The sequence below is a fragment of the Sylvia atricapilla genome, chromosome 3 (genome assembly GCF_009819655.1).
Source record: "Sylvia atricapilla isolate bSylAtr1 chromosome 3, bSylAtr1.pri, whole genome shotgun sequence".
Taxonomy (NCBI): domain Eukaryota; kingdom Metazoa; phylum Chordata; class Aves; order Passeriformes; family Sylviidae; genus Sylvia; species Sylvia atricapilla.
Window position 1 is genome coordinate 75,119,946 of NC_089142.1, and position 23,824 is coordinate 75,143,769.

Here is a 23,824-nt window from a genome sequence, read left to right on the forward strand (position 1 = left end):
CAGTCAGAATTCTGGTTTTTAGGCAGGTTTTTTTATCTCTGCATACTCTAATGTAAAGCTGGAATACCGATAGTATCAGTAGATCTACATGAGAAGTCCACTAATGTAGCTGATATCAAAATTCAAGCCTTTTTCTATAACAGGAGCTGGAAATTCCTGTGGTGATATTCTGATAATTCTTGGCACTTTGTATGTCTGTTCTTTTGAATTTTGTAAAACACTTCATCCTCTAGCTGCATCTATGCAACTTTCTGAAATTAGTATTTAAACTGCACTTTGTGTGGGCACTTTATGATTAGTTGAATATGAGAACATCGAGGAAGTTTACATTCTCCTCTCTCCAGTGTTTCCTGTGTTTCAAGTTCTGTCCAGAACAGCAATTTTTGGATACTGTGACCAAAGTAAAAAGGAAAAAAAAAATATATTGCTTATTGCTGTCTCTACTTTTGAAATTATTTGTTAAAAATATGTATCACCTTAGTTGGGCAAACCTGGGCTATAAACAAATGGCAAATGCCCAATGTGAGTACACTTAAATAGAGCCACAAAACCGAAAGGCAGAAACTGCTTTTCTTGTAGTAAGAGTCTGTGCTTTCTACACACTCTGGACTACTAAGGTTTTATATGTTGGTGTATTGTTTCAGGTAAATTAAGGGTTTACATTGTTACTGGTAATTTCCAATTAATATCATTATATCCTTACATACAAGGGTTCTGTGTTTTGATTTTACATTCTTGGTAAAATAATGAGGTTAGTGAGGAGGAGTTTTGAACTTTTTTGTTGGTTTAACAGCAGTGATTCATTGACCAAACAGCAAGATTCATTTTGGTGAGAAGGTTTGCCTTTTAGGAGCTTCTCAACAGCGAAAGGGAAGCGTGTTGCAGGTAGACTTGCCAGCCCTTTTTTTGTGGGAGGACAGAACTAAAAAGAGAAAGCAGAAGGCTCATGTTTCAAAGTGCTTCCCACTCTCTTTTGTCTGTCATTTGTTCAAATTGATTGTCATCTTGGTAATTAAGGTAGAGATTACTTGCTGTTTTCTTTGAAAAGTGAGAGATTTTGATCAGCCTTGAAGGGGTGTCTGTCTTGCCTAAGCACAGCCTGCAGGGTACATGTGGTACGAATCAGGGACTGAAGGACTGATGTGCAATGAAGTGGGTCTTGCACACTTGCACATTGAGTGCTGACTTCGTTACTAACTGTAACATCCAGGTGCTTTCTTAGGTCTGCCTGAGTTTTCCTACACAGGGAAGTGAAGCTATAAAGCCTTGAACATTCCCTGTGAGGATTGAAAGTTATGTATTTGGGCCTTTTATAGAAACTGGTAGGATTATTTTAACATTTATTTCTGCATCCTTTGCACCAATTCATTCAGGATGCGTAAGCAAAGGAAGAAGGTGCTTACTGTCATGTGTAATTTTTTTGGAAGACATGTTCCTCCTCAAGAGTTGGTTGAGGATTATAACTGTATAACCTAAAGCCTTAGCCTCAAGTTTCAAATTTTGTTTTCTTGCAAGCACTGTTGTCTGCTCTTTAATACTGAGATCTGAGCAGTCCACTTTGTGATTACAAATTCTTTGGGGGTTTTTGAGAGAAGGATGGTGGGGTGGTAGTGTTCCCTGTTTGGGTTTTTATTTACTCTGGACTGGCATTACCAATAAAGTGCTGTGAGATTAGAGAAAAAGGCATTATATAAACAAACCCAAAGCTTGGTGTAATATCACAGCTAATTCTGGTCTTACATCAATAATGTTATCTGTATGTGTAAATTAATGCTGAGACTTTAAAATTACATTTTTTAGTAGATGTCTTACTACTGTGTGTAAGTTATGCAGAGAGATGAGTTTTAGTGAATTTTGTAATTTTCCTGCAGATTTGGTCAGATAGGATGGGGAGGAAAACATCAGTATGTCTTTCCTGTTAATGTTTTATCAGTTTTTACATTTTATCAGCTTATGTTTGCATTTCCTAGGATGAGCGATTTCCCAAAGGTACTGGGCTGGAGTCGGGGACCCGTATCCAATCTGTTCTGTGCTTGCCAATTGTCACAGCCATTGGTGACCTGATTGGTATCCTGGAGCTCTATCGTCACTGGGGAAAAGAAGCCTTCCACCACAGTCACCAAGAGGTGAGCTCGTGTGCAGCCTTTGCCCACTTCCCCACAAGGGTCAGGATTTCACCCTTGTCCCTTCCCACACTCCAAACGTCCTTCTCTTGCTCTTCTCATGAGCTTGTACCTTTTTCATGCTTGTTTTTCTGTTCTTATTGAAAAAATAAAATAGGTAGTGATTTGTATTTTCAGCCAGAGGAGGTAAAATATACAGGGACACGTCAAGATTTTTACCTTGTGCTCTTTTTCAGATAAACAGATTCAAGGTCTATTTATTGATCATAAACTCAGTACAGAGTTGTTCGAGAAGTTAATGCAGGGCAGGTAAATGAGATGCAACTATAAATCAAACATCAAAACCTCAAATCACTTTATTTAAAAAAAGACGATGCTCAGTTTTTCTGAGTCTCTTAAAGTTAAATTTTAACTTTACAGTACAGCTTTATTTTACTTTATGGTAAGATTTTAAAATTTATTTTAGTTTACTTTTTTGATGTGACTTCTCAAGGATTGAGCCCTATCACAAAACAGTGTTGCAATGTTACAGCAACAGTTCATTGAGTCTCAGTGCTGGATTTCACAGGAGGGGAAAGTGGTTTTACTTTAAATCAAATGTGAAGCAAAAGATTTCTGATATTTGCATTCATATTTTAACTGCCACAAGATTCATATTTTAACTCCAGCACCAAGATGTGTCTGTCTAGGTGGCAGTTCTAGTGCCAGGTATCTAGGTAGTCCCTCCAGTATTCCTTGCAACAGAAGGAACAAGGGATGCTGTCTGCCAAGTCTCTATGGTCTCCTGGTTTCTTTCTAGGTTGACAACCATGTGCTGGTTTTGGGTCAGCTTGTCTTCACCTTTCAGGAGCTGATAGCTTTTGTCTTTCTCTAGCCTGTCCCATCATTGTAAGTTGTCAGGATCAGTGTCCTTTGTCTCCTGACTTACAAACTGTGTATAGAAGTGCAGGTACCTGGGTCACCTGCCAGACTAGATGCCTCTCATAAAGCTCTTCTGCTTTTTGTTAACTTCTGATGCTTCCCTGTCCAGATATTTGCATTCATTCTCATCTTCCCCTTTCCGTGACTTTTCTGCATGCATTTCTTTGTTCGTATAAATTCTGTGTAGCTTCACTGTCCATACATGTCCATTTGTCAATCTGAAGTTAGGAGCTGTTAGCCAAATACAAATGGATTTGAAGAGGGAGCTGGTGTCACAAAGGCTGTTGCAGTACTAAGGGTGTTTGAAGTGTATCTTTGCGTTCATGTCAGGGTGAGGATCCCTGTTATGTCCCATTAGGATGTCTCTAATGTAAAGAAGAATTTCTCTCTGTGCCCCAGAGAGGGGAACCTGAACACAGAGTTAGGACAGAATGGAGTGAATTCTAGCCAGGTGTGTTGTCTCAACAGAGATATGAAATCCACGGTGATGCAGTTTAGCTGTACTCAGCAGGAATTATTTGTGTGAAAAGGACAGAAGATATTCAGGCAAGAGATACTAAAAGTAGTCCTCCCGAAGGAGGACAACAGCGGCATTTGTCAAGTGTATGTTTTGTTTATCAGTAAGCTAAGTACCCTAGCACTCATCTCATGTTTATGTGTGTGTATTAGTTGGGTAGTCAATGCCACTTCAGCTTGTTGTCACACCTTGTATTTTTCCACCGGTAGACAGAGGTCAGGGTAGGAGACTAAATTAATGTGGTGGTGCCACTGTCCTTGCTCAGAGAACAAAGAACAGGCATTCATACAAAACCAGGCTTCATTAATTCTGCAGCCTACACACAATGTATTTAATTTTGAAAATTGTCCTATTACATTAATCAATCTACAAATCAGGTAGGGCTCAGACTTGAACTGTTTTGTGAAAATATGAATGTTTTATGTTACATGAAATACCTTCTGTGGCTAAAGTTCATGAACGTTCTATTTGGAAAAGACTGGCTGCTAAATGAAAGTATTTTATTAGTAAATTAAAAATATTTTAAAATCGCTTCATGAGTGTTCTAAAGCATTCTTTTCATTTTCAGGTTTCAGAAAGCCTTTGGATGCCATTAGCAATTTTTTTGAAATGTGTGCAAAGTGTTCTGTTAAAAAATATAAAATTATAAAAAAATACCTTAGGAGGGTGTGCAAAAACTGACCTCTTGTGCTTCCGTTCCCTGTGTTCCTATAAAGCTCCTGTGTTTCAAGGACAGGAGATTATGCATGGTAGCACATCATAGTTAGCTGCAGTTTACATGACATTTGTTTGAAATGTTGCCTGGAAACTGTCATACTTGAAACACTTGAGCTGAGGGATCAGGTCTGGTTCTTCTGACACTAAAACAGTAATGAGAGAAACAGTGCCTGTTTACAGCTGGAAGTAGCTATTGCTGAAGAGGTACAGCCCCAGAAAGCTGTTAAGGCATATTTTTTTCTATGGCAGATGCCTTTCAACAGTGTAATTTTAAAGCCCCCGGCTTATGGGATGTTTGTTTTGATGTTGTATTTCTGAGCTGATGGGTGCACAGTTCTGCTTCTGAAAACCATTGGTAAGCTTAAAATTGAAACACTGAGTACAGTGAGACTTTTGCAAAGTAACTGTCTTCCCCATAATTGTTGCTGCCTGCCTGTCTAAAGCAGCTCCGTCAGTTTACAGAGCAGGTAGATAGAGAAAAGAGGCAATGCCACTGATGTACAGTTTTCAAGGTTTCTTCAGAGATTCTTCTCTTTTGTTGCAGGTTGCAACAGCAAATCTTGCATGGGCTTCAGTAGCAATACATCAAGTACAAGTAAGTGTGAGTGGTTTTTCATTTTTTCATTGTGTAACTTGTCTTCCGGAACTTGTTTAGTAGGAGCATGGATTGTGATCAGAGTTAAGTGGAGGCCATTGCTAAAACATTGGTTAAAGCCCCTTCCTTGAACCTGGAAAAATATTTTAACGTTTTTGTGTTCATTGAACTAGTTTTCTTCACTTGCAATCATCGATCAAATAACAAACAGTGTTTGTACTAAAGGAAAGAAATTTGAACACGGTAGATAAATAATGATTAAAGGAGATTGATTGTAACAACTTTGCAGGGTTGTTTTCTTTTTCTTGTGGAAAGGCAACTTCTAGTCTAGCTAGCTGCTTTCTTTCTGCTTCCTATTCAGTTTGAAATTATGAAGTGTTGCCAGGAAGGCCTATTTTAAGCCATTTTCGCTAGCTGCTTCATGGTCCTGTAACTACTGCCACTAAGGATGCCTCATGCTGTCCCTAGCTGGGTGCCTAATGGAGCTTCACACAGTGTCAAGCTGCTCTAGCAAACTCCAGCAGCTTTGCCAATAGGTTTTGTTACTTCAGCTAGCAGAAGATGGTAACACTGAAACTAAATGTATTCTGTCAACTTAGAGAAGATGCTAAAATAGATTCTTCTGTCAAATCCCAGGAGAAAATGCATGACGTGCTTTTTTTCAAGGTGTCTTTCATACACTTGTCAGAAGACATCCAGAAAGCTTCCTGCTTTTCTCTTCTACACTCTAATCTTTTCTGCCTCTGTGCTGGAAGTCAGTGACTTGGGGTGGTCAATCACATCTAGGCAGAACTAGCTGGCACAGACTCTTGTACCCTAGTAGAATTGCAATTACATGTGGTTGTAGCTTTACCTAAGAATTAATCTCTCCTTGACTGAGAAGTCTTTCACATCTAACAAAACACAACAGAGAAAGTGAAGCTCAAGCTTGTCCATCGATCATTTTTATTTCTCTTCTGTCTTCTAAGCAGAAGGAAAAAAAAAAAAACTCTTCCCTAGTTTTTTTTTTGCATGAGAGGAATGCAAGAGTTTTAATCTGGCATTTGTATCTGCAGTGCACCAGATTAAAGATATTACTAGTTTGCAATTATATTTTTGTGATTGTAAAATGTACAAGCAGTAGAGGCTTGTTTTACTTTTGGTCTCAGTGCTTGCTCTAGCAATACACAAATGTACAATTGTCTTCAGATATAGAGTATGTGAATAGGTGAAGTAAAAATACAGTTGAAAGCTTTGCTTCATCTAACATTTTGCTTCTAAAAAGAAGTATGCATACTATTTTCTCTATTCATATTCATGCTGACTTCTCCCTAAGTTGAGCATATATCATCTGCTGCTTAGTTTAGTTAAACTTGCCTGATGTCAGTCTACAGTTGTGTCTATATGCTACTTTGCAGCCTGGAAAAAAGTGGTAAAAATGTGGCAAGGGAGAAGGGAAACAAAATATTTGACATTCTCAGAAGATCTGAGGGTCTGGATAAGGAAATGTTCATTCCATAATCACAGTCAGTGACAGCCTTTGAGGCAGCATGAACAAGCGTAAAACCCAACAGCTTTCAGTGAGTCTTAGTAAAGATTATACTTGTGTTTCACAGTTTTAATTCAGCAGCTAGATAGCTAAGATTGAAACCCAGCACACAAATTCAGCTTTAATTTTATACAGTGCTGTAGCATATATGTCTATATATATACACACACATGAGTACTGGCATTTTTTTTTACACAAGTTAAAGGGATGGAACTTCAGTTTCCCTCTGACATCAGTGTTCTGGAGCAATCGGTTCTATGATCTGTGCTTCCAGGTGTGCCGGGGCCTTGCCAAGCAGACTGAACTGAATGACTTCTTGCTTGATGTATCAAAGTAAGTGTGATTTGCAAGAAAATCTCATGAATTTTTGATGAGCTTTTCTAGCGTGGCTCTTCCAATCTACCTGTGTTCACTCAATAGCAATAGTGGAAGCTACTCACTGTAGCTCACAAGCGGAGGCAAAGGGACACTTCAGAGAGTGTGTAAGCTTCAGTTCAGGGACGAGAATGAGTGGTATGTGTGGCAGTGGTGTATACCTTTTTTTTTTTTTTTTTTTTTTTTTTTTTTTTTTTTTTTTTTTTTTTTTTTTTTTTTTTTTTGTGGTGGTGCAGATGAAAATGTGACATTCATTTATACCTTACAGAGGTTTTTTTTTTTTTTCTTGGGGTCTTTTGCATAGGTTTTTTTCTGTTTTTTTTCTCCACCTCTTCTGTCACAGTTAAATGTGGCCATCTTTTGGGAAGTGACAAATAGGCTTGGTGTCTCATGGCAATTTTAGAAGGCTTGAAAGGACTTTACAGGAAGTTACTTAGTGTGCTTCAGCTTCCCCTAACATTCTTGGACATGAATGCATGTATTCATATATGGACTTCTGAGTTAAATCCTTGAAGCATCTGGGCTGCCACATGGTTGCTCTTCACATACATTTTCTTAAGGCTCTGTTTTAATTTTTAAAGACTTTTCCTGCATGTAATATTGCTTTTAATTTCTTGTCACTATAAGGCAAGATTAATTTGAAAGCACAGAAAGAGTGTGAAAGCTTGAGCTTACACTTGGAAAATCAGTTTAGTGTCTTAGGTTGTCTGGTCTTCCTTCATGGTTTTTTGTTTGTCATTACAATTAGGATCTTTAAATGGCAAAGATAACCAATAAATTACAAGATAAACCAGAGCTGTACTTCTGGTTTTGTAAATCAGTCTGCTGTGCTTAACAGTGCTTTCTAAAACTAGAAGAATTTCAAAGTGCATCACAAAGTAGTGATGATACTGTGGAAAAATGAGATATCTTGGATTTTTGCTGCAAACACTTCTGTGGGTCTTGATGAAAAATTCTCCAGCTGATGAGATTAGAGGATGTCCAGGATTCCTAGGTCATTGCTCAGGAATGTAGGCAGCCAAGTTCACCCAGCTGGAAGGGAGAGTAATAAACCTCAGGGAGGAGTCTGGCCCTTGCAAGGAGGGCAAGCTGGTTGTATCTGGATGTTTTTCTGAGCCTTTTTCCTCAGGATGACCTTTTTTTTAATTTCAGCATAATTCAGAGCATGCCTCCCAAAGGGCACTCTTACAAAGTCTTGCACCATTATATTCCTTTCCAGAGTGCTTTTATGTTGCTGACATCCATATTGAACTAGTTAACCAAAAAACTATAGTAATTAATCTACCCAGATTTATGGACTGGCAATTTATTCTTGGACTGGCATAGTATGGAGATTGTTTTAAAGAACTTTGTAATTGTTTTCCATTTTTAAGATAAAAATGACAATAAATACTGCAAAAATGTTATGCCTTTTAATAAGAAAATAATTCTCATACAGTGTTACCGGTTGCTAGAGGGTTTTAGTTTCAACAAAAAAAGAAAGTCTGTGTTTTAAGGCACAAAACTGGGATATCAGTTAATAATACCTTCATCAACTTTATGGAGACAAGGTCTTGTATCAGCAAGAAAATAATTAATTTCCTCTTGGAAGTAGTCTGTATCTTTTCTAACAGGGAAGGAGAAATTCCTTTTCAATTGTTGGTGTGCAATGTCACCGGGACATGTTCTGTAACATTTTAGAAAGGGCAGAGTATGCAGTGCTCCACCTATTCATGTCCCTGGCGATGTAAGACCAGTGTATTATGTATCTCCTTTCCACTAGACCCAAACAGAGCTGTGGATATATTCAAGGCCACAGGACAATGCCTTTTGTCTGCTGGGAACATTGTAATCCGAGGGTTATTAATACTCGGCATGTGGAAGATTTAGACTTCTTTTACTAATAAGTTTGACCTTTATCTCTCAATGTTCTTGACTGTCCTTGAACAGTTACCACTTTGCTGTGAAAGTCAAACTTCTTTTTTATTTTTTAAGTTACAAGATCATTCCCTTTTCTTTAACTTCAACTAGTGTTGCTAGAAAAGACCCATTAAGAGTTTAAATAGTTGGCTTTTAACATAGATTTAGCTGCACTACACTTCTATTTAGTTCTCAGAGCATAACATGGGTAAACCTAATGAGATATTTTGAAAGAAATGAATTATTTTTGTTGTTGTTTCCTACATTTTTTTCTTTTCCTTTTCACTTCTGCTTTTAAAATTTGCAGTGTGTTAAAGCCAAAACATTTTGATGCATTCTTGGTGTTGCTCAGCAGGAGCCTATTCAGTTCACGGCAGGCAATATTTGGTAGTCTCTTCCTTTTTCTACAGAGAAAATTCTATGTATAATAAAGATTATTCTCAATTCTTTAGAATTATGGCTTACAGGAACAGAGTTAGGACCATATCTTAATTCCCTTGTGCTGTAGCAAGCCAGTCAGTGATTTTCAAGGTGCTGTGGCTTGTCCTCACCTTTTCTGGCTCCATCTTAAGCTGTAGTGAAACAGGAGCCATTGACACCTGTTTGAGAAGTGTTTGACTAAATGCCAATGTTTACTGAATTCTCTTTCTCTGCAGAACATATTTTGATAATATAGTTGCAATAGATTCTCTACTTGAACATATAATGGTAAGTTGTCTTTTCCACTTCTAAGTTTATTAGTACTAGTTATTAAAACTGTTCATTCTCCTTCCCTTGGAGATATTGTCATTGAAATGTATGAGTTGTTTGTAGTGAACACATAATATAAACAGTATAAACATGTCTGTACATGTCTGAACAGAAAAGGTGGTAAAAGGACGACTTGATTTGTCATTGTTGCACCAACTTCCATTCACAGCTTTCATAAGCAATGAAACATGACTGTCTCCCAACTGTATAGTTACTACTGTGTTCTGAGAAAGTTTGAAAATTCTAAGAGAAAGGCTTCTGATTTTCTTTTTATTTCAGTGTGTTATATTGATTCTTTCTTCCTAAATTCAATTTGCCAGATGCTGCAAAACACTGCTGAAGAAGTTACTGTCTGTAGCAAGTGACAGAGTTTAAAAATTACTCTTAGGGTATTTTTTCCTGTTGCTGAATGTACTATTCAGAAGCAGTTTGAGTTTCTAAATCAATTTTGAATTCGGAATTATTTCCTGAATAGTGTTAACAAATGTGCGTGAACTGGTTGTTTATAACATGTTTTGAGTGTTTGATATGTGAATTATGCTTTTTAGTTTTATGCATCTTCATTGCATTCTGCAGTTCTTTTTCCTAAGTGTAAACCTGAATCAGGTCTGTGATACCGTTGATTAAAATTTGCACATTCAAAAAACTTTTCAACAGTACTGATACATGCCCCTGTCTTCAAAGTGAATATTCTTAGCTAGACTATTAAAAGACAGCGATGTTAGAATGCAAACAACATTAAAGTGGTTTTATTTAGAAACGTGAATTACTAATGGAAAATATTCTGCAGTGTTTGTGTTATTCTAGTTGGTACACAGTCAAGACTATGTGCAAGTCTGCACATAGGACACATATCTGAACATTGACTTTTCCAATTTAAATGAACCTCTTAAAAATAGCTTAGCATTTAAAAGAACTGGTATAACATAACATATGGCATTGAGAACAAATATTGATATTCTTCCCTGTTCTTCCCTGTGAATAAAGATCTGGTGGAAAACACAATTGGCAGTAAAATATTCTTATTTTTTCATCTTTTCTAACACTTGGCTGCATCATGATTCTGTATTTTAACCTGTGTGATGTTTCATACTCAGCTTCCTTTTAAACTGTAGATGTTGTCTCTTTCTTGAGCCAATTAGCTGAATTATGTGTTTGTACATTTATTGCCATACGATGGGAGCGTGATTTTATCATTATGTGGATTATTCTCTGTCTCACTGTGAGAAAAGACCAGACCCTTTGGTGATTGCACTTAGGGTTTAATTTGTTCCTGCAATACTAAAGAAAAACATAGGTTTTGTACTAAAGAAAACATATCATCAAAGCTAGCGATATTAAGAATGTTTCTGAATGTAAATGCAAGAAAGGGAAATAAAAAGTTCAAGTTTGCCTTACAAATTTTCTTACCCATATCCTTGAACAGTTACAAGCAGCTTATGTGAAAGGTGGTCCTTGGCTTCTTTACCGACAGTGCCAAACACACTTTTTGCACTGATATTCTCTTTCAACCATGGGTCAGGATTTGGAGCAAGGGATTTAGAGAAGTAAAACTCTCTCATCCCATTAACTATTACTTAATTAGTACTGTTTAAGTAATCATTTTTGAAAAGCATGAGTCGTGACCAAGGTAAGTTCTTGAGTCATGTGCATTACACCATGAAAGATTAATTGTATAAAATCAACACTGTGCTGTAGATTCTACAAAGAAATCTGATTCAGTATCTGAATAGAAACATTTACTGGACCCCCTGTCATTTTGGCAGTTTCTGTTCACTCTCTTTTTAGCAAATGAATAAGCAGGCCAAGTGGGTAACATCTTCACATTTCTTAATGCTCTAAGGAGGAAGAATTGCACAAATCTTACCTCTTAGATTGCACTCTCCCTGACTTTTCTGTTCTGATGGAGAAAATGGAGTAGAAGACAACAGAATCTTAATGAACACAGATCCCGTCTATATGGCAGAGCCCTCCAAGTTTTGGAATTGGGCTAGATGGTGTCTGTGCAATTCCCCTCAGATGGCATAGAACTAGAGTCTCTTAGCACATGATTTTTCATCTCATATGTTTTTTTTTTCCTGCCGAAGCGTAACATTTTTCCATCTGCATTAGTAGGAAATGAAATAGTTGATTGTTTTATTTTTGTTTTTGGAAGACAAGAGAGAAGGGGTGGGGGGAGATCATTCACATGGAAGTCCTGTGAATCCTTAAAACATGCCAACTGCGTGCATTGCACCCACCAAGTTTTTTAACCCTCTTTCTGTAGCTGAATGACTAGGTATGTATTATATATGGTGAGAGATCCACCTCAGATCATACTCTACCATGCAGTTACTGCACTTTCTGAGCAAATAAGAAACACAGGAGACCTATCTGAATTGGATAGAGCAGGTTCTTGTGCCTGTATATTGACATCTTAACACAGCGATCCTTGTTTGATTTTTGTCTCACTTTTTCCTCTTTTTCTCATAATGACTATTGTATGTCTGAAAAATACCTAAGTGAAGAGCCGCAGTGTTCCCAAGACAAGATTCTCTTCTGACAGTCAGTGCGTCTGGGAGTTATTTTTGCTGAGATAAAACTAGTTGGTTCAAAGTAAGATAGAGACCAAGCACGTCTGTTGCTGTACTGTGGTACTTCCTTCACTGTGGCTGGTACCTTTGGCCTTTGGTTAGTTCATGCACAACTTCTAAGTCTCAGCTCTTGTGCAAGTACTGTCCCTGACATTGGGAGGACGCTGCCATTTCCTATCTCTCTGCATAGGGCAATCCATAATGATACCTCTAATGACAGAATCACAGTGTCACAGAGTATTTCTGACTTGAAAGGGACACACAAGGATCGTTTGGTCATGTTTTTTTTTTTTACAGGCACACTGCTTTTTTTTGAAGCAAACACTACCCTCTCTGTTTTGTTTGTCTTTGCTGGATATTTGCATTGAAGATGAAGGCAAAAAGCCAAAATATCTTAGGTCTTGTTCTAACTTATCTATTTAAAATCAAGTAAACATGAATAGTATCTAAACATAGAGGGAGGAAAGGTACTATTTTGGAAAGCCTTGATAAGCAATTAAATAGGAAGGCCTATTTTCTTTTAGGAAATTTTCAAGTCTCTGAAGATATTCCTGCATTTCTCAAAGAGAACACTCAAATTTACAGACAAAATATTGAAATCAAGATTTTACTTTTGAATTGTATTCTAGAAGATAGCTCCTTCAAACAGATTTCCATACTGGGTAGCTTCTCAAAACTTTTGTCATACAGGGTTGTGTGTTTTTATCAGGTAAATGACTGGAGATAATTCAACTCATGACCATTAACTCTAGTTTTATTTTTTGTCTGTAGATATATGCAAAAAACCTGGTGAATGCAGATAGGTGTGCACTCTTCCAGGTTGACCATAAAAATAAGGAGCTGTATTCAGACCTTTTTGATATTGGAGAAGAAAATGATGGAAAACCTGTCTTCAAGAAGACCAAAGAAATAAGGTAAGAATAGCTAACAGAAGAGTGCAATTTCATTGTAACTATGGATGTGCAGGCATTTTATTACCCAGTTTCTGTGCCTATCTGCAGGTACCCTGACAATACTTGTCATACTGTGATATCATTCCCACCAGGACCCGCCTCCAGAAGGTAGTACTTCTGGGAATGACATTGCAGTGCCATCGAAACAGCGTCTCTGAAGCTATAACGTCACTCCTGGAAATGCCGTCTTCCGGAGGCGGTCCTTTTGGAAATCATGTTGGGAAAAAAACAGAGGTGTTCTGAGGTAGGTAAAGGTGCAGGTAATAGTGCACCTAATCCATAGTCTGCCAGTTTGGGACTTTTTTTCCCAAGAGGAATTAAAATTTGTGCAATTCAAGCACATCCAAAGCAAGGAAATCACAGTTTGTGCTTCTTATGGATGGATTAGGCAAATGTAGAACTGAGTATGGATTGATCATTGGTTTTGAAGATTCCAAGCTCAGTAATTTAATTTTACTTTTCACATGTGAATTTAGATTTTCAAACTTTTAATTAATTGTGATACTGAACAATGCTTGAGGTAGTGAATTTGAAAATGTGTATTGTCTGGTAGTGACTAGAAAGGATTCTCTGACTAAAAATTATGTGTATTTCTGCTTCATGTCACAGGTACCTAATTTTTACGCTTATGCCCTTTTTAAATGAAGAAGCTAAACAGGAAACAAAATAAAGTGTTATTCACTTTTCAAAAATTATGAATCCCTAGTAGATCCAGACTAAGATTTTCAAAGGCAAACAGGTTTCAGATTTTCAGCTTGTTAAAAGTAAAAAATTGTATGACTGAGTATCCTGTACTAAAATTTTCCTGAAATATTCAGCGTTGATTTTTATCAGAACTTTTTTCCTTTCCTCCTTATACTTTTGAAGTTCTGGACCAATATGAGATGTGATTCATGTCTTCACTAAGACTCCTTTAGACAAACTTACTCCCACTTACCATTGTGTGAGTGAGAATGGAAGGAGTCAAAAATTGGTGCAATTTGCGTACTGACAAGCAAGGAGGTGGTGTAAATTAAAGAAGCTGGCCTGCTTTAACATGCCCTTTCATACTCCTTGATAATTGTTTTTCTTGCTTATATCTTTTCTGTCTTTTCTGTATGTTATTGAAATGTTGATTCTAAGTGCAAGGGTGTGAGCCACTTCACAGGTACTCTATACTGAAAGTGAAGTGCAACTTAAATATCTGTAAGAAAGTGACACTGAGTGAATCATCAGGAAGGAGTATTAAGTTGGTGTGATGTAGCTATCATAAGAAGCAATAGAAAAATCGAACTTTAAGTCAGGTGTGCAGGGTGAAATCCTGACAGCTTTATCACTAATTTCAATACCAGGCACTAAGGTACTATCAGGGTACGTTTAGACTTCAAAGCATTCTATGTATTATTCTTTTTTATGTGGTTTTCTCCATAAATTATCTTCTGCTTTTATGTCATAACTGCTTTATGTCAAAGTATTGAAAATTGTATTCTTGCAAGACAGAGGTACAGATTTTTCTGATACAACTTAGGAATATATTTGTTCTGTTTAACTTGCTTGTGGTGACAGAGGGATGCAGTTATATCGTGGCATTGTTTGATTGTCATGAAACAAGCTGGACGTTCCCAAGTCTACATGGCAAATACATATGATGTTTAGCTATGAAATTTCCACTGGACTTTTTCCAGAATCTTTTATCCAAATCCTCACACGTACACCACCCGAAGAAACAAGTTCCATGTTGCCTTTTTTGTGTCTGAAGAAGCAATAGATATGTAAAAGTCATAATAAAATCAGTACCTTTTAAATGTAAACACAGCTCTCCGGTTCTGTACAAATGTTATGTTTGTTAGGGATAACCCCCTGGGTTATTGAAGATTTTGAATTTTTGTCACTAAAATGGTCATGTTATGGTATGTTTTGTATTAAACTATGTTGTTATATGGAATGTTTTCAGAAAGTATCTGTTAGGATGTGATTTTGTTGCATTATGTGCTACTAGTTGTTGTAAGATTTTTCTCCTCAAAGCAAGAAAATGGCGCTGGTTGGGAACACTCACTACTGTGCCCAAGACAGACTCCACTTGAAAAATTTGTTATTCGTATTTTGGCTAATACGCATTTTTATTTTCTCCAGATTTTCTATAGAAAAAGGAATAGCTGGTCAAGTGGCAAGAACAGGAGAAGTCCTTAACATCCCTGATGCCTATGCAGACCCACGCTTTAACAGGTAGGATGCTCTTCATTGGAGGGGAAGATAGCTCATCAAACCTTTTATGTAAAATTACTACTTAAATTTCATATTGAAATGCATTTATGGAGCTGTGGTCCTCTGATGAGGAGGTAACTTACTTATTAAATGCTTTAGCCATCAGAGGTACTTTTAAGATACAAATAAAAGTACTATTTTTATCAAATAATATTATAATGGAGAAAAATTTGGTTAGATTTTTGCCAATTTTCATTATCAGTCTCCCCACAATCTCATTAGTTTCAGGTGAGAAAAAACACTTCACTAATAAATAGCATGCCTAAGAATACCCAAATGTTCTTTAACTCTGTGTTTGAGGCAATATTCTTTGTCTTGCAAATGGAGAATAGAGGATTATGAAGTTCTTTATAACTATGACACAGTAGATAAAAATATTTGAGGATTTTGAGGGTGAAATACTTGCAGGTACTAATTAGGTCTGCTTTAAAATGATTCACTATATTGTACATCAACATTTCTGAGAATCAAGGAATAGGTACCCACTGATATTAACTGTTTTCTCTTTTGCTTTCTCCTTTATGGCTCTCCAGAGAAGTAGACCTCTACACAGGCTACACAACCAGAAATATCCTGTGCATGCCTATTGTGAGCCGAGGAAGTGTAATAGGTGTTGTGCAGATGGTGAACAAAATAAGTGGAAGTGCCTTCTCTAAAACTGATGAGAACAACTTTAAAATGTTTGCAGTCTTTTGTGCTTTAGCCTTACACTGTGCTAATGTAAGTTTTATTTACAGTTTTGTAAGTTATAATGAGAATACTTAAGTATTTTGATGCTACAGATCATTAAAATGATTTGTAAGTCTGTTTCATTGAATTAACATTGTATTCCTTGGTGAATAATTCTGTTTTAAGAGGATGATAGGGATTTAATTTGGAATAACTGTACTCTGGATATATCAATTTTGTGTAGCTAAACTGAGAGCGCAAGCTCTGAAATGTGAATGATATCTGGCTTCCCTTTTCCACTAAAAAGTATGATTCTTATTTACTTTTATAAATTCAGATTACATTTTATGAATTTAATTGCGGGAATGGAGATATGCTATCTATTCTCTCAATTCCATATTCTTGATGCTCAAAGATCAATTTTTACACTTATATGCTGTGCTATATACTTATGATTATCCATGCTTCTAGATAAGAGTGGGTAGCTATTTTTGTCCTCAAACCTTATATCATCTCCAAATTTACTATGCCTGTAGAAAATATAAGCAGTGCAATGATTATTACTATTTAAATATAAAAAATTCCATAAATTCAATAAAAATGCAATGCAGAAGAACTGAGTTATATTAATGGAAGGTTAGAAAATGTAATACCAATACCGGTTAAGGCTGATTTATGTTAAGTAATTTTACTAATATCATCCCAGTGGTACACTGGGGCAGCAAATTTTATTGCCAGGTACCTCAAGTTGTTTCACTTGGGTCAAGGGAAGTAGAATGACCTGCATATAAATTCCACTTGGACTGTGCATACTCAGTTGTGTCTGAGTTCACTACTTTTAGATGGTGAATGTTACCATTCAGGGCATACTGCCCCAGAGGATTGTTTAACTAGTTCCTTGTTATGTCCTCGTTTGTTTGCAAACCATGAACCTCTCAGTAATTACTTGTACTTATTTTACTAGTAATGTAGGTATGATGAACATCCCCCACACATTTTACTGTGCATAGATAGCAGTAATTTGTACCAATTAATAGAGTTCATACAGTGGCAGAAAATACGAGTTGTGTCCTGTTATAGGTTGTCTGTCTGTTAGAATTTTGCAAGGGATTTAGCTCTGTTTTTGACTCCTGAACTTGGATTCTTTTTTCTTGGGAGAGCTCATATGCAGTTCAAATGAGCCTCAGTTCAGCTGAGCCTTAGGTATTTACCTGAGTGAGTAGATAAAGAATGATGTGATAGAAGGTCTGGTTTCCCAGACATACTGAATTCAGTGTAATCTGTTGCTCTTCTAATATGAGAAGTTGTACAGCCAAAACCACTATCATTTCTGCAGATGTGATATCTGCAGAATATCACATCTTGATATTCACTGCCTGAATACAGGAAGTAAATTTTTTTTCTTTATTAAAATTCCGCATTCATGCATGACTTCTCTTTTTCAGATGTACCACAGAATTCGTCATTCAGAGTGTATTTACCGTGTAACAATGGAGAAGCTGTCCTACCATAGTGTTTGTACAGCAGAAGAGTGGCAAAACCTCATGCACTGTACACTGCCTCCACATATTTATAAAGAAATTGAGCTGTAAGTATTATTCTAATGTAGCACCAGTTGTATAAAGCCCGTTAATTTTTTTTTTCCTAATTTGTAGTGGAGTTTTTTAGAGAGCACTTTTATTACTGAACTACAGCAACATCATAGTGGTTTTATCTCTGGCTTACTTGTACTTGGCTACACATAATGACCTGTGAGCAGAATTTATCCATCAAAGATATAAATTTATACATACTCAGAATTTTTCCACAGGCATGGGTAGATACAGTAGTTTTTTAAGCATTAGTTTTTACCTAGGATTTGTAAAAATGAGCTTTCGTTCTTACAGTCCCAAGTAACCGTCAGCTCAGAGGCAGAGAAGAAGCCAAGCTTGGAACACCAGTACTTAAAACCAAATGCATGATTTCATCCCCTTGGATGTGTTTTAGAATTAAACATATATCTCACAGCTCCTTCCTGGGGTTTTCTGGGTTGTGTGTGTTTTAGGTTTGGTTTTGGGATCTGTGTGTAGAGGGGGCATTTGGGTTTTTTTGTGAGTTTTGAGTATGGATGTGTGTGTGTGTGTGTGTGTTGTGCATCTGTTTGTGCTTATTGGAAAAGGAGAAAATGAAAATTCAGCATTACAAATTCAAGGTGTTGGGGGTAGAGCTGCAGCCTGCCTTTGGATGAGGACTTCCTATCCAGCCTTTTAGGCTTTCTCTGATATAGTTTAGTTATATTCAGCTGCTACATGCTGAAGATAAATCTCTATATATATTTTATTGGCCAGTCGCCACTCAACACTAACAATGGGAGCCATCACATTTTTACATCACTCTTTTTGGTACAGGACAATAAATTGTACTCTAGTAACCAGGTGCCTAAAATCAGCTATTGAGTCACAAAAATCTAAGTTGTCTTTTTAAACCTCATCTCCCGAGCTCACTCACTTCAGTTCAGCGCTGAGCATTGTCGCTGTGAGCAACATGAAAGCTGTGCTTAACAGGGACTGCTTATAGTTAAAGTTCATTATAGGCTGAAGTGATTTGCTTGAATGCCAGAGCATTAACAGCTTGCAGGATTACACCCTAATGGAAGCATATTCTTTGCAATACAATTTCTTGTGCTTTGCTAGGTGATATTATATAACCCACCTCCTCAGCAAAAATGAATTTTACTTGCAAAGATGACAGGTTTCATTCTAAATTATATTAACATCCTTTAGTTCAAGCAGAATACATTTAACCATTTTCCAAGCAATTCAGCTACCTTCAGTCCTCTCACAGCTGCTGTGCTGTTCAGTGCTCCAAGCAGTTAATGTTCCATGGAGAAAAAAGAGAGGACTTTCAGCACAGAATCTGCAGAGACAGGGTTAATTAATAATTGAAGGAAAAACAGTTCTATTGTCCTGGGTCCCTAAAATCAGGCCTCAGTATTATTATCAGGGGAGGAGTCTTCAGGCAATGAAACATTAAAAATATGGTATTAAATGTTGACTTTTTTAACTTTTGGCTTGATTTCTATCACCCAGTAAAAACTGATTTTTTCCTCTGTCAAAATGCAATTTATGACAGAAATTGCTGGGGAAAAAAAAACCAACAACCAACCAGTAAATATATTGTTAGAGACATCATCTTTACTATTCCTGGGAAGAAATTCTTGAATATTTTAGCAATGCCTGTCAACCTCTCATTGTCCCTGAGATTTTTTTTGCCTATTACTTCCTCTGTCAATCCTTAGATGAAGATACCTGTTTCTGTCAATAAACAAAGCCAAAAGCTAACTGTTGGACTCAATCATAAAGGTCTTTTCCAACATAAATTACTAAATGATGGTATGAAACTATGAGCGTAGTTCCATTGACCTTAGCAGAAATACACAACTTGACATTACTGAAATATATAGCCTGTAAATTCAGCTTTCTGTGTGTATTCAGAAAGAAGTGACTCTTGCTGGCTATACTTTTCCTAGTATTTCTCTCTTGTTTTTAGTAACAATGAAAAGGTCTTTTCTAAACTGAAATTTCTTTTTAGATACCATTTTGATATCAGTCCATATGAAGATGTTTGGCCTGCCATTTTTGTCTACATGGTTCACCAGTCCTGTGGGACAGCCTGGTATGAAGTATATTATTTCTTTATTTAATGGTTAATTTTGTGTTTATTTACTTATAATTTTTGAGATAATTACTTCCTAATTCAAGGTCTACTTTCTTTGATGTTTATTTACTATGTTTGGTCTGTAAAGGACTGTAATAAACAATCTGGATTTCTTGTCTCACCTTCTTGGTCCTTAGTTAGTAAAATTGGGGAAGAAGTTAGTAGAATTGGGTTTAAGAACTCATGATGTCATACCAAGAGTTGTTGTTCCAATATACAGAAAAATTGTTTGGTTCTGAGATGAGTTTGCTTTTCAGACAGAAGATGGTAAAGACATAAAAAATACTCTTCCCAAAAAGGAGAGAGGATGCATGAAAATTGATTTTTCAGATATATAGTTGCTGAAATTAATAATATATATGGTGAAAGCAAACCAAGATCAGATCTTATCTTGCTAAATGAATTAGTTATTTGCATATTTGTGCATTAATTATGGGAGTGAGTTATTTTCGAATTAAATGCTTTATTTGCTGGTCTTTCTCTGTGTTCCTTATCATTACTAAGATCAGTAGTTGGGTATGGCCCATTGCTAAAAGAAAGGAGCTGCTCCAAATTACAGAAAAAAACTTAGAGATGGTCAATTGAAAGGGGAAGTACATCCCTACAAGAGGGAGTGATATTTGGGAAATGTTTGCTGGTGTTTCATTCTGTTTTGCTAACTGAATGAATGCCCTCAGAGCGTGCCCTCAAGCTGGAGGGTCTTTCCCAGTCTATCTCAATGCTGCAAAGTGAGTGATTCTTCTAAACACAGCTCTCTACTGCTCAGTGTAGTTAGCTTGTTTCCATTCCAGACTGAATGGCTGTGGATGCAGGGTTGGGCTTCGTATTTGCAGTCAGCTTCTGTTTTCTCTCTCTGACTCCCAGTCTCTTCCTTTCAACATGTGGCTTTCATGAGAAAGCATTGATATCTACTCGATGTTTTTCAAATGAGCCTCAGATTTCACATATAAAATTAGGGAAACAAATGTGAGGAAAATGTTTGAAAAAGAGACTGTTGGAACAGGACTTGTATTTAATTTCTGAAAGAACAAAACTTCTCAAACCTTTAAAATAAAACTAAAACTTTTAGGACAAAAATTTGATTTTAATATACTGAGGAATAAGGTTGTGCCTTAAAGTATTTACCTATGTAATGTATAATTGTCCTGTCCAGGGGGGATTTCAGAGAAAAGTCTGTCATACTCACTACATTTTCTCTTCTGAAGAAATAGTGTTTTACTGCTTTAATCCCGTATGCAAAATACAGCAGTGGACAAAGTATTAGTATGCCATGTTGAGGCATCACAGATAATGATTTTTCCCTTCACTGTAAATGTATTATTGTGTAATAACTGTTGAGTTGAGATTGGATGTAGATGGAAGTGACTACTGTGATTTTCTGAATTAGGGTGTACTACTTTAAACAACAGTTTTTAAACAACATTGTCTGATTTTCTAGAATTAAAAAACAAAGCTTATAGTATTCTGAAAGATAATATGCCTCTGGTTATCTTAACGTCAGATTAAGGTTGAGAATAATAATTATGTAGCTCAATGCACAACTGTAGAAATACATATTTCTGCCTGTTCCCATGTAGATGTGTCTACATTTTTACACGTAGGTCAGAGACATTCAGCTTATTTTCTCACCCCACAAGTACTGCAAAACTAGAACAATAGTACCACTTTCTTGATATACCCAAGAAAATTTTAAGACATGTAACTTAGAAAGTCAAACTGCAGCAAAAGGAGAAAAATGGAATAAAGGAAAACTGCCTTTTTATGAGACAAAAAGTCATTAATTTAGGACTTAACAAAACAGTGTTTGGTGAGAAGTAAAGAAACTGTGGAATGTGAATTTCTGTTCTGTTAGTCTAAACTGGAAGAAAAAAATCTACGAGTATTGGGAAAATAAAATCTTTGGGTTCTCACATTGTTAATATGGACCTATTTAAACTGGTTTATTTTTTGGGGGGGTCCTTTGCTTAAAAAAACCTGAATTTTCTGTCCTGATCACAGATCATGTTTTCAAATTGTCCATTAGATGCTGAGTTGTACTGTATTTCAAGTTGAATAAGCAATTGGAAGAAATCACTTCAAGTTTCTGGAATCAGGGAAGGTCATTCAACTGACTGAGCTGGGTAACATGACTTATGTTCCCGAATTTACCAGATTAAACTGAGAGCATTGTCAGGCATCCACGCTCCTCTGTCCTTGTCAAACTTGAGTGACTTTTCATGTCATTCAATGAGTCATCCACAGTGAGAGTCAATCCTAGCAAGAAGGGTAAATCAAAGACCATCTTTTCTCCTCTGCTGGTTGTTTTTCCTGTTCCTATTTCTTGTCTCTGACCAAATTATATTCTGCCTAGCTTTGAACTTGAAAAGCTGTGCCGATTTACTATGTCTGTAAAGAAGAACTATCGACGTGTGCCCTACCACAACTGGAAGCATGCAGTTACCGTCGCACATTGCATGTATGCCATACTGCAGAACAACCAGGGGCTTTTCACTGATCTAGAGGTAGGTGACACGATGGTATCAGTTACCACACCTCATCAGAGCTGTCAGCTGTTGTACAAGCACACTTTCTGTGCTAGAGTGTTTTTTTGTCAGCTTGGGCAGAGTGTATGTAAAGGTCTTCATGGAAGAACGTATGTGAGTAAGGAGTTTGAAGGCAGATTACTCAAATTCCTAATCCTAGTCATGTTTTTCAGGACTGCCCCTGAAAAAGCAGTGGTAGATTTGCTATAAATCTGTGTGTAAATTTTGGGATTCTCCCTGCCCATTTACAATCACAGTCTTTAATTATTGAACTAAGTGTCAGATTTGTTGTGAGTGAGGGAAACACCCTTGATCTTGAATCTTGTGAAGTCTGGGAGATCCTGATTAGGGTTGCAGAGATGGCTGACATATGAGAGTAAAGGAGAGGAGCCAAACTTTAAACTGGTCACTAAGTGGAAAAGATAACTAGTAAAATGGAAGGCTTAGAATATTAATACTTAGTATGGAAATCTGTCACTTGTTTTTCTTCTGAATTATGGTAGGTATAAGAGGGAGTGCTGTCTCTTATTAATGTTAAATGAAACTTCTGACTTGGGGAACCTGTTCAGTTGTGTATAACTCTGCCAAATATCATCCATTTGGGCTGTAATTTTCCAGGCTTTCTTAGCTTCCTCAAGAAATTTCAGGTATAATTGTTTGGCTCTTTGAAAGAGTCATGCTACCAGTGTATAAGAGTAAAATGAAACTTGGTGAACTTTCATTTGAAAACGTTTAGTTTATTCTGCTGTAAATCGGAGACTTGAAAATTGACACTGAAATGCAAAAGTGGCATATGCCAGGCATATTCTGAAATTTGACCAAGCTATGTAAGTTTGGGAAAAAAAAAAAAAAAAAAAAAAAAAAGAAAATCAGTATTACTTTAACAAGAAAAATCTGTGGAGTACTGCCTCAGAAAATTTTTAAAGCTCTGATAATATTCAGTACTAACCAAGCAGTAAGCCCCATCTCTTTGGAGTTGCAGAGTAAGAAAGAAAGGAAGAGCAAAAGAGACAGCTGTTAAGAGGGATGGAAAGAGTCTTTTTTCCCTGCAAACTCCATCTGTTTGAGTGTCTTATCCCAGTCTATGTTCCAGCTTTTTTCAGCAGTCTCCTTTCTTGATAATGGAGATGAATCCAACAAGAATATAGGAAACTGGGGAAAGAAAGTTTGGAGATCTAGGGATGGGCTGGACTCAGGTGAGGGATGCTGACATGAACCCCAGTAGATTTAGAGGTAGGGAAGTATAAAACACTGTAAAGGAGACATTGGTCTGGAGAAAAATATAGAAAAATGCAGTGGTTAAAGATCTGGGATCCAAGCAGGCACAATAGGTACAAGGTCAAGAGCACTGTTATGAGGCATTGTATAACCCTGAAGGACTGAGACAAGAATGACTTCCTGAGACATGGAGGCTGGGACAAGCTGTTACTGCACAACTTCAAGTGATACAGGTGTGTGTTATGTTCCTGAGGGTTCCACCTCTGCTGAGCATCTGTGTGGACACGTGCTGCTGCATCACCCAGGGTTTTTTTATACGCTTTTTAAAAATACACTTCACAAGAAGCAATATTGAAAAGACATAATTCAAAACAGAAGTGAATGTCTCAAAATCAGAAATAGAGTTAGCATTGCTACAGCCTTATTTTTCCACAGACTCATGGGTCTCTTAGTATGCTATCCAGGTTGGATGTTGTGCACTTAATAAGATGGTTGTTAATCAGTATTCTTTTTCTGCTTCATTT

General features: G+C 36.8%; 1 protein-coding gene across 1 annotated transcript in view; it reads left to right on the plus strand.

Annotated features, from left to right (window-relative positions):
- Nucleotides 1-23,824, plus strand: part of PDE10A (phosphodiesterase 10A) — a 174,204-nt gene that overhangs the window by 132,161 nt on the left and 18,219 nt on the right. Inside the window, exons 7-16 of the mRNA XM_066315839.1 lie at nucleotides 1,971-2,126; nucleotides 4,823-4,873; nucleotides 6,676-6,734; nucleotides 9,332-9,383; nucleotides 12,770-12,912; nucleotides 15,064-15,156; nucleotides 15,729-15,915; nucleotides 17,310-17,452; nucleotides 19,435-19,518; nucleotides 21,911-22,061. Coding sequence (XP_066171936.1) covers nucleotides 1,971-2,126; nucleotides 4,823-4,873; nucleotides 6,676-6,734; nucleotides 9,332-9,383; nucleotides 12,770-12,912; nucleotides 15,064-15,156; nucleotides 15,729-15,915; nucleotides 17,310-17,452; nucleotides 19,435-19,518; nucleotides 21,911-22,061 — 1,119 coding nt within the window. The remainder of the gene's footprint in view (nucleotides 1-1,970; nucleotides 2,127-4,822; nucleotides 4,874-6,675; nucleotides 6,735-9,331; nucleotides 9,384-12,769; nucleotides 12,913-15,063; nucleotides 15,157-15,728; nucleotides 15,916-17,309; nucleotides 17,453-19,434; nucleotides 19,519-21,910; nucleotides 22,062-23,824) is intronic.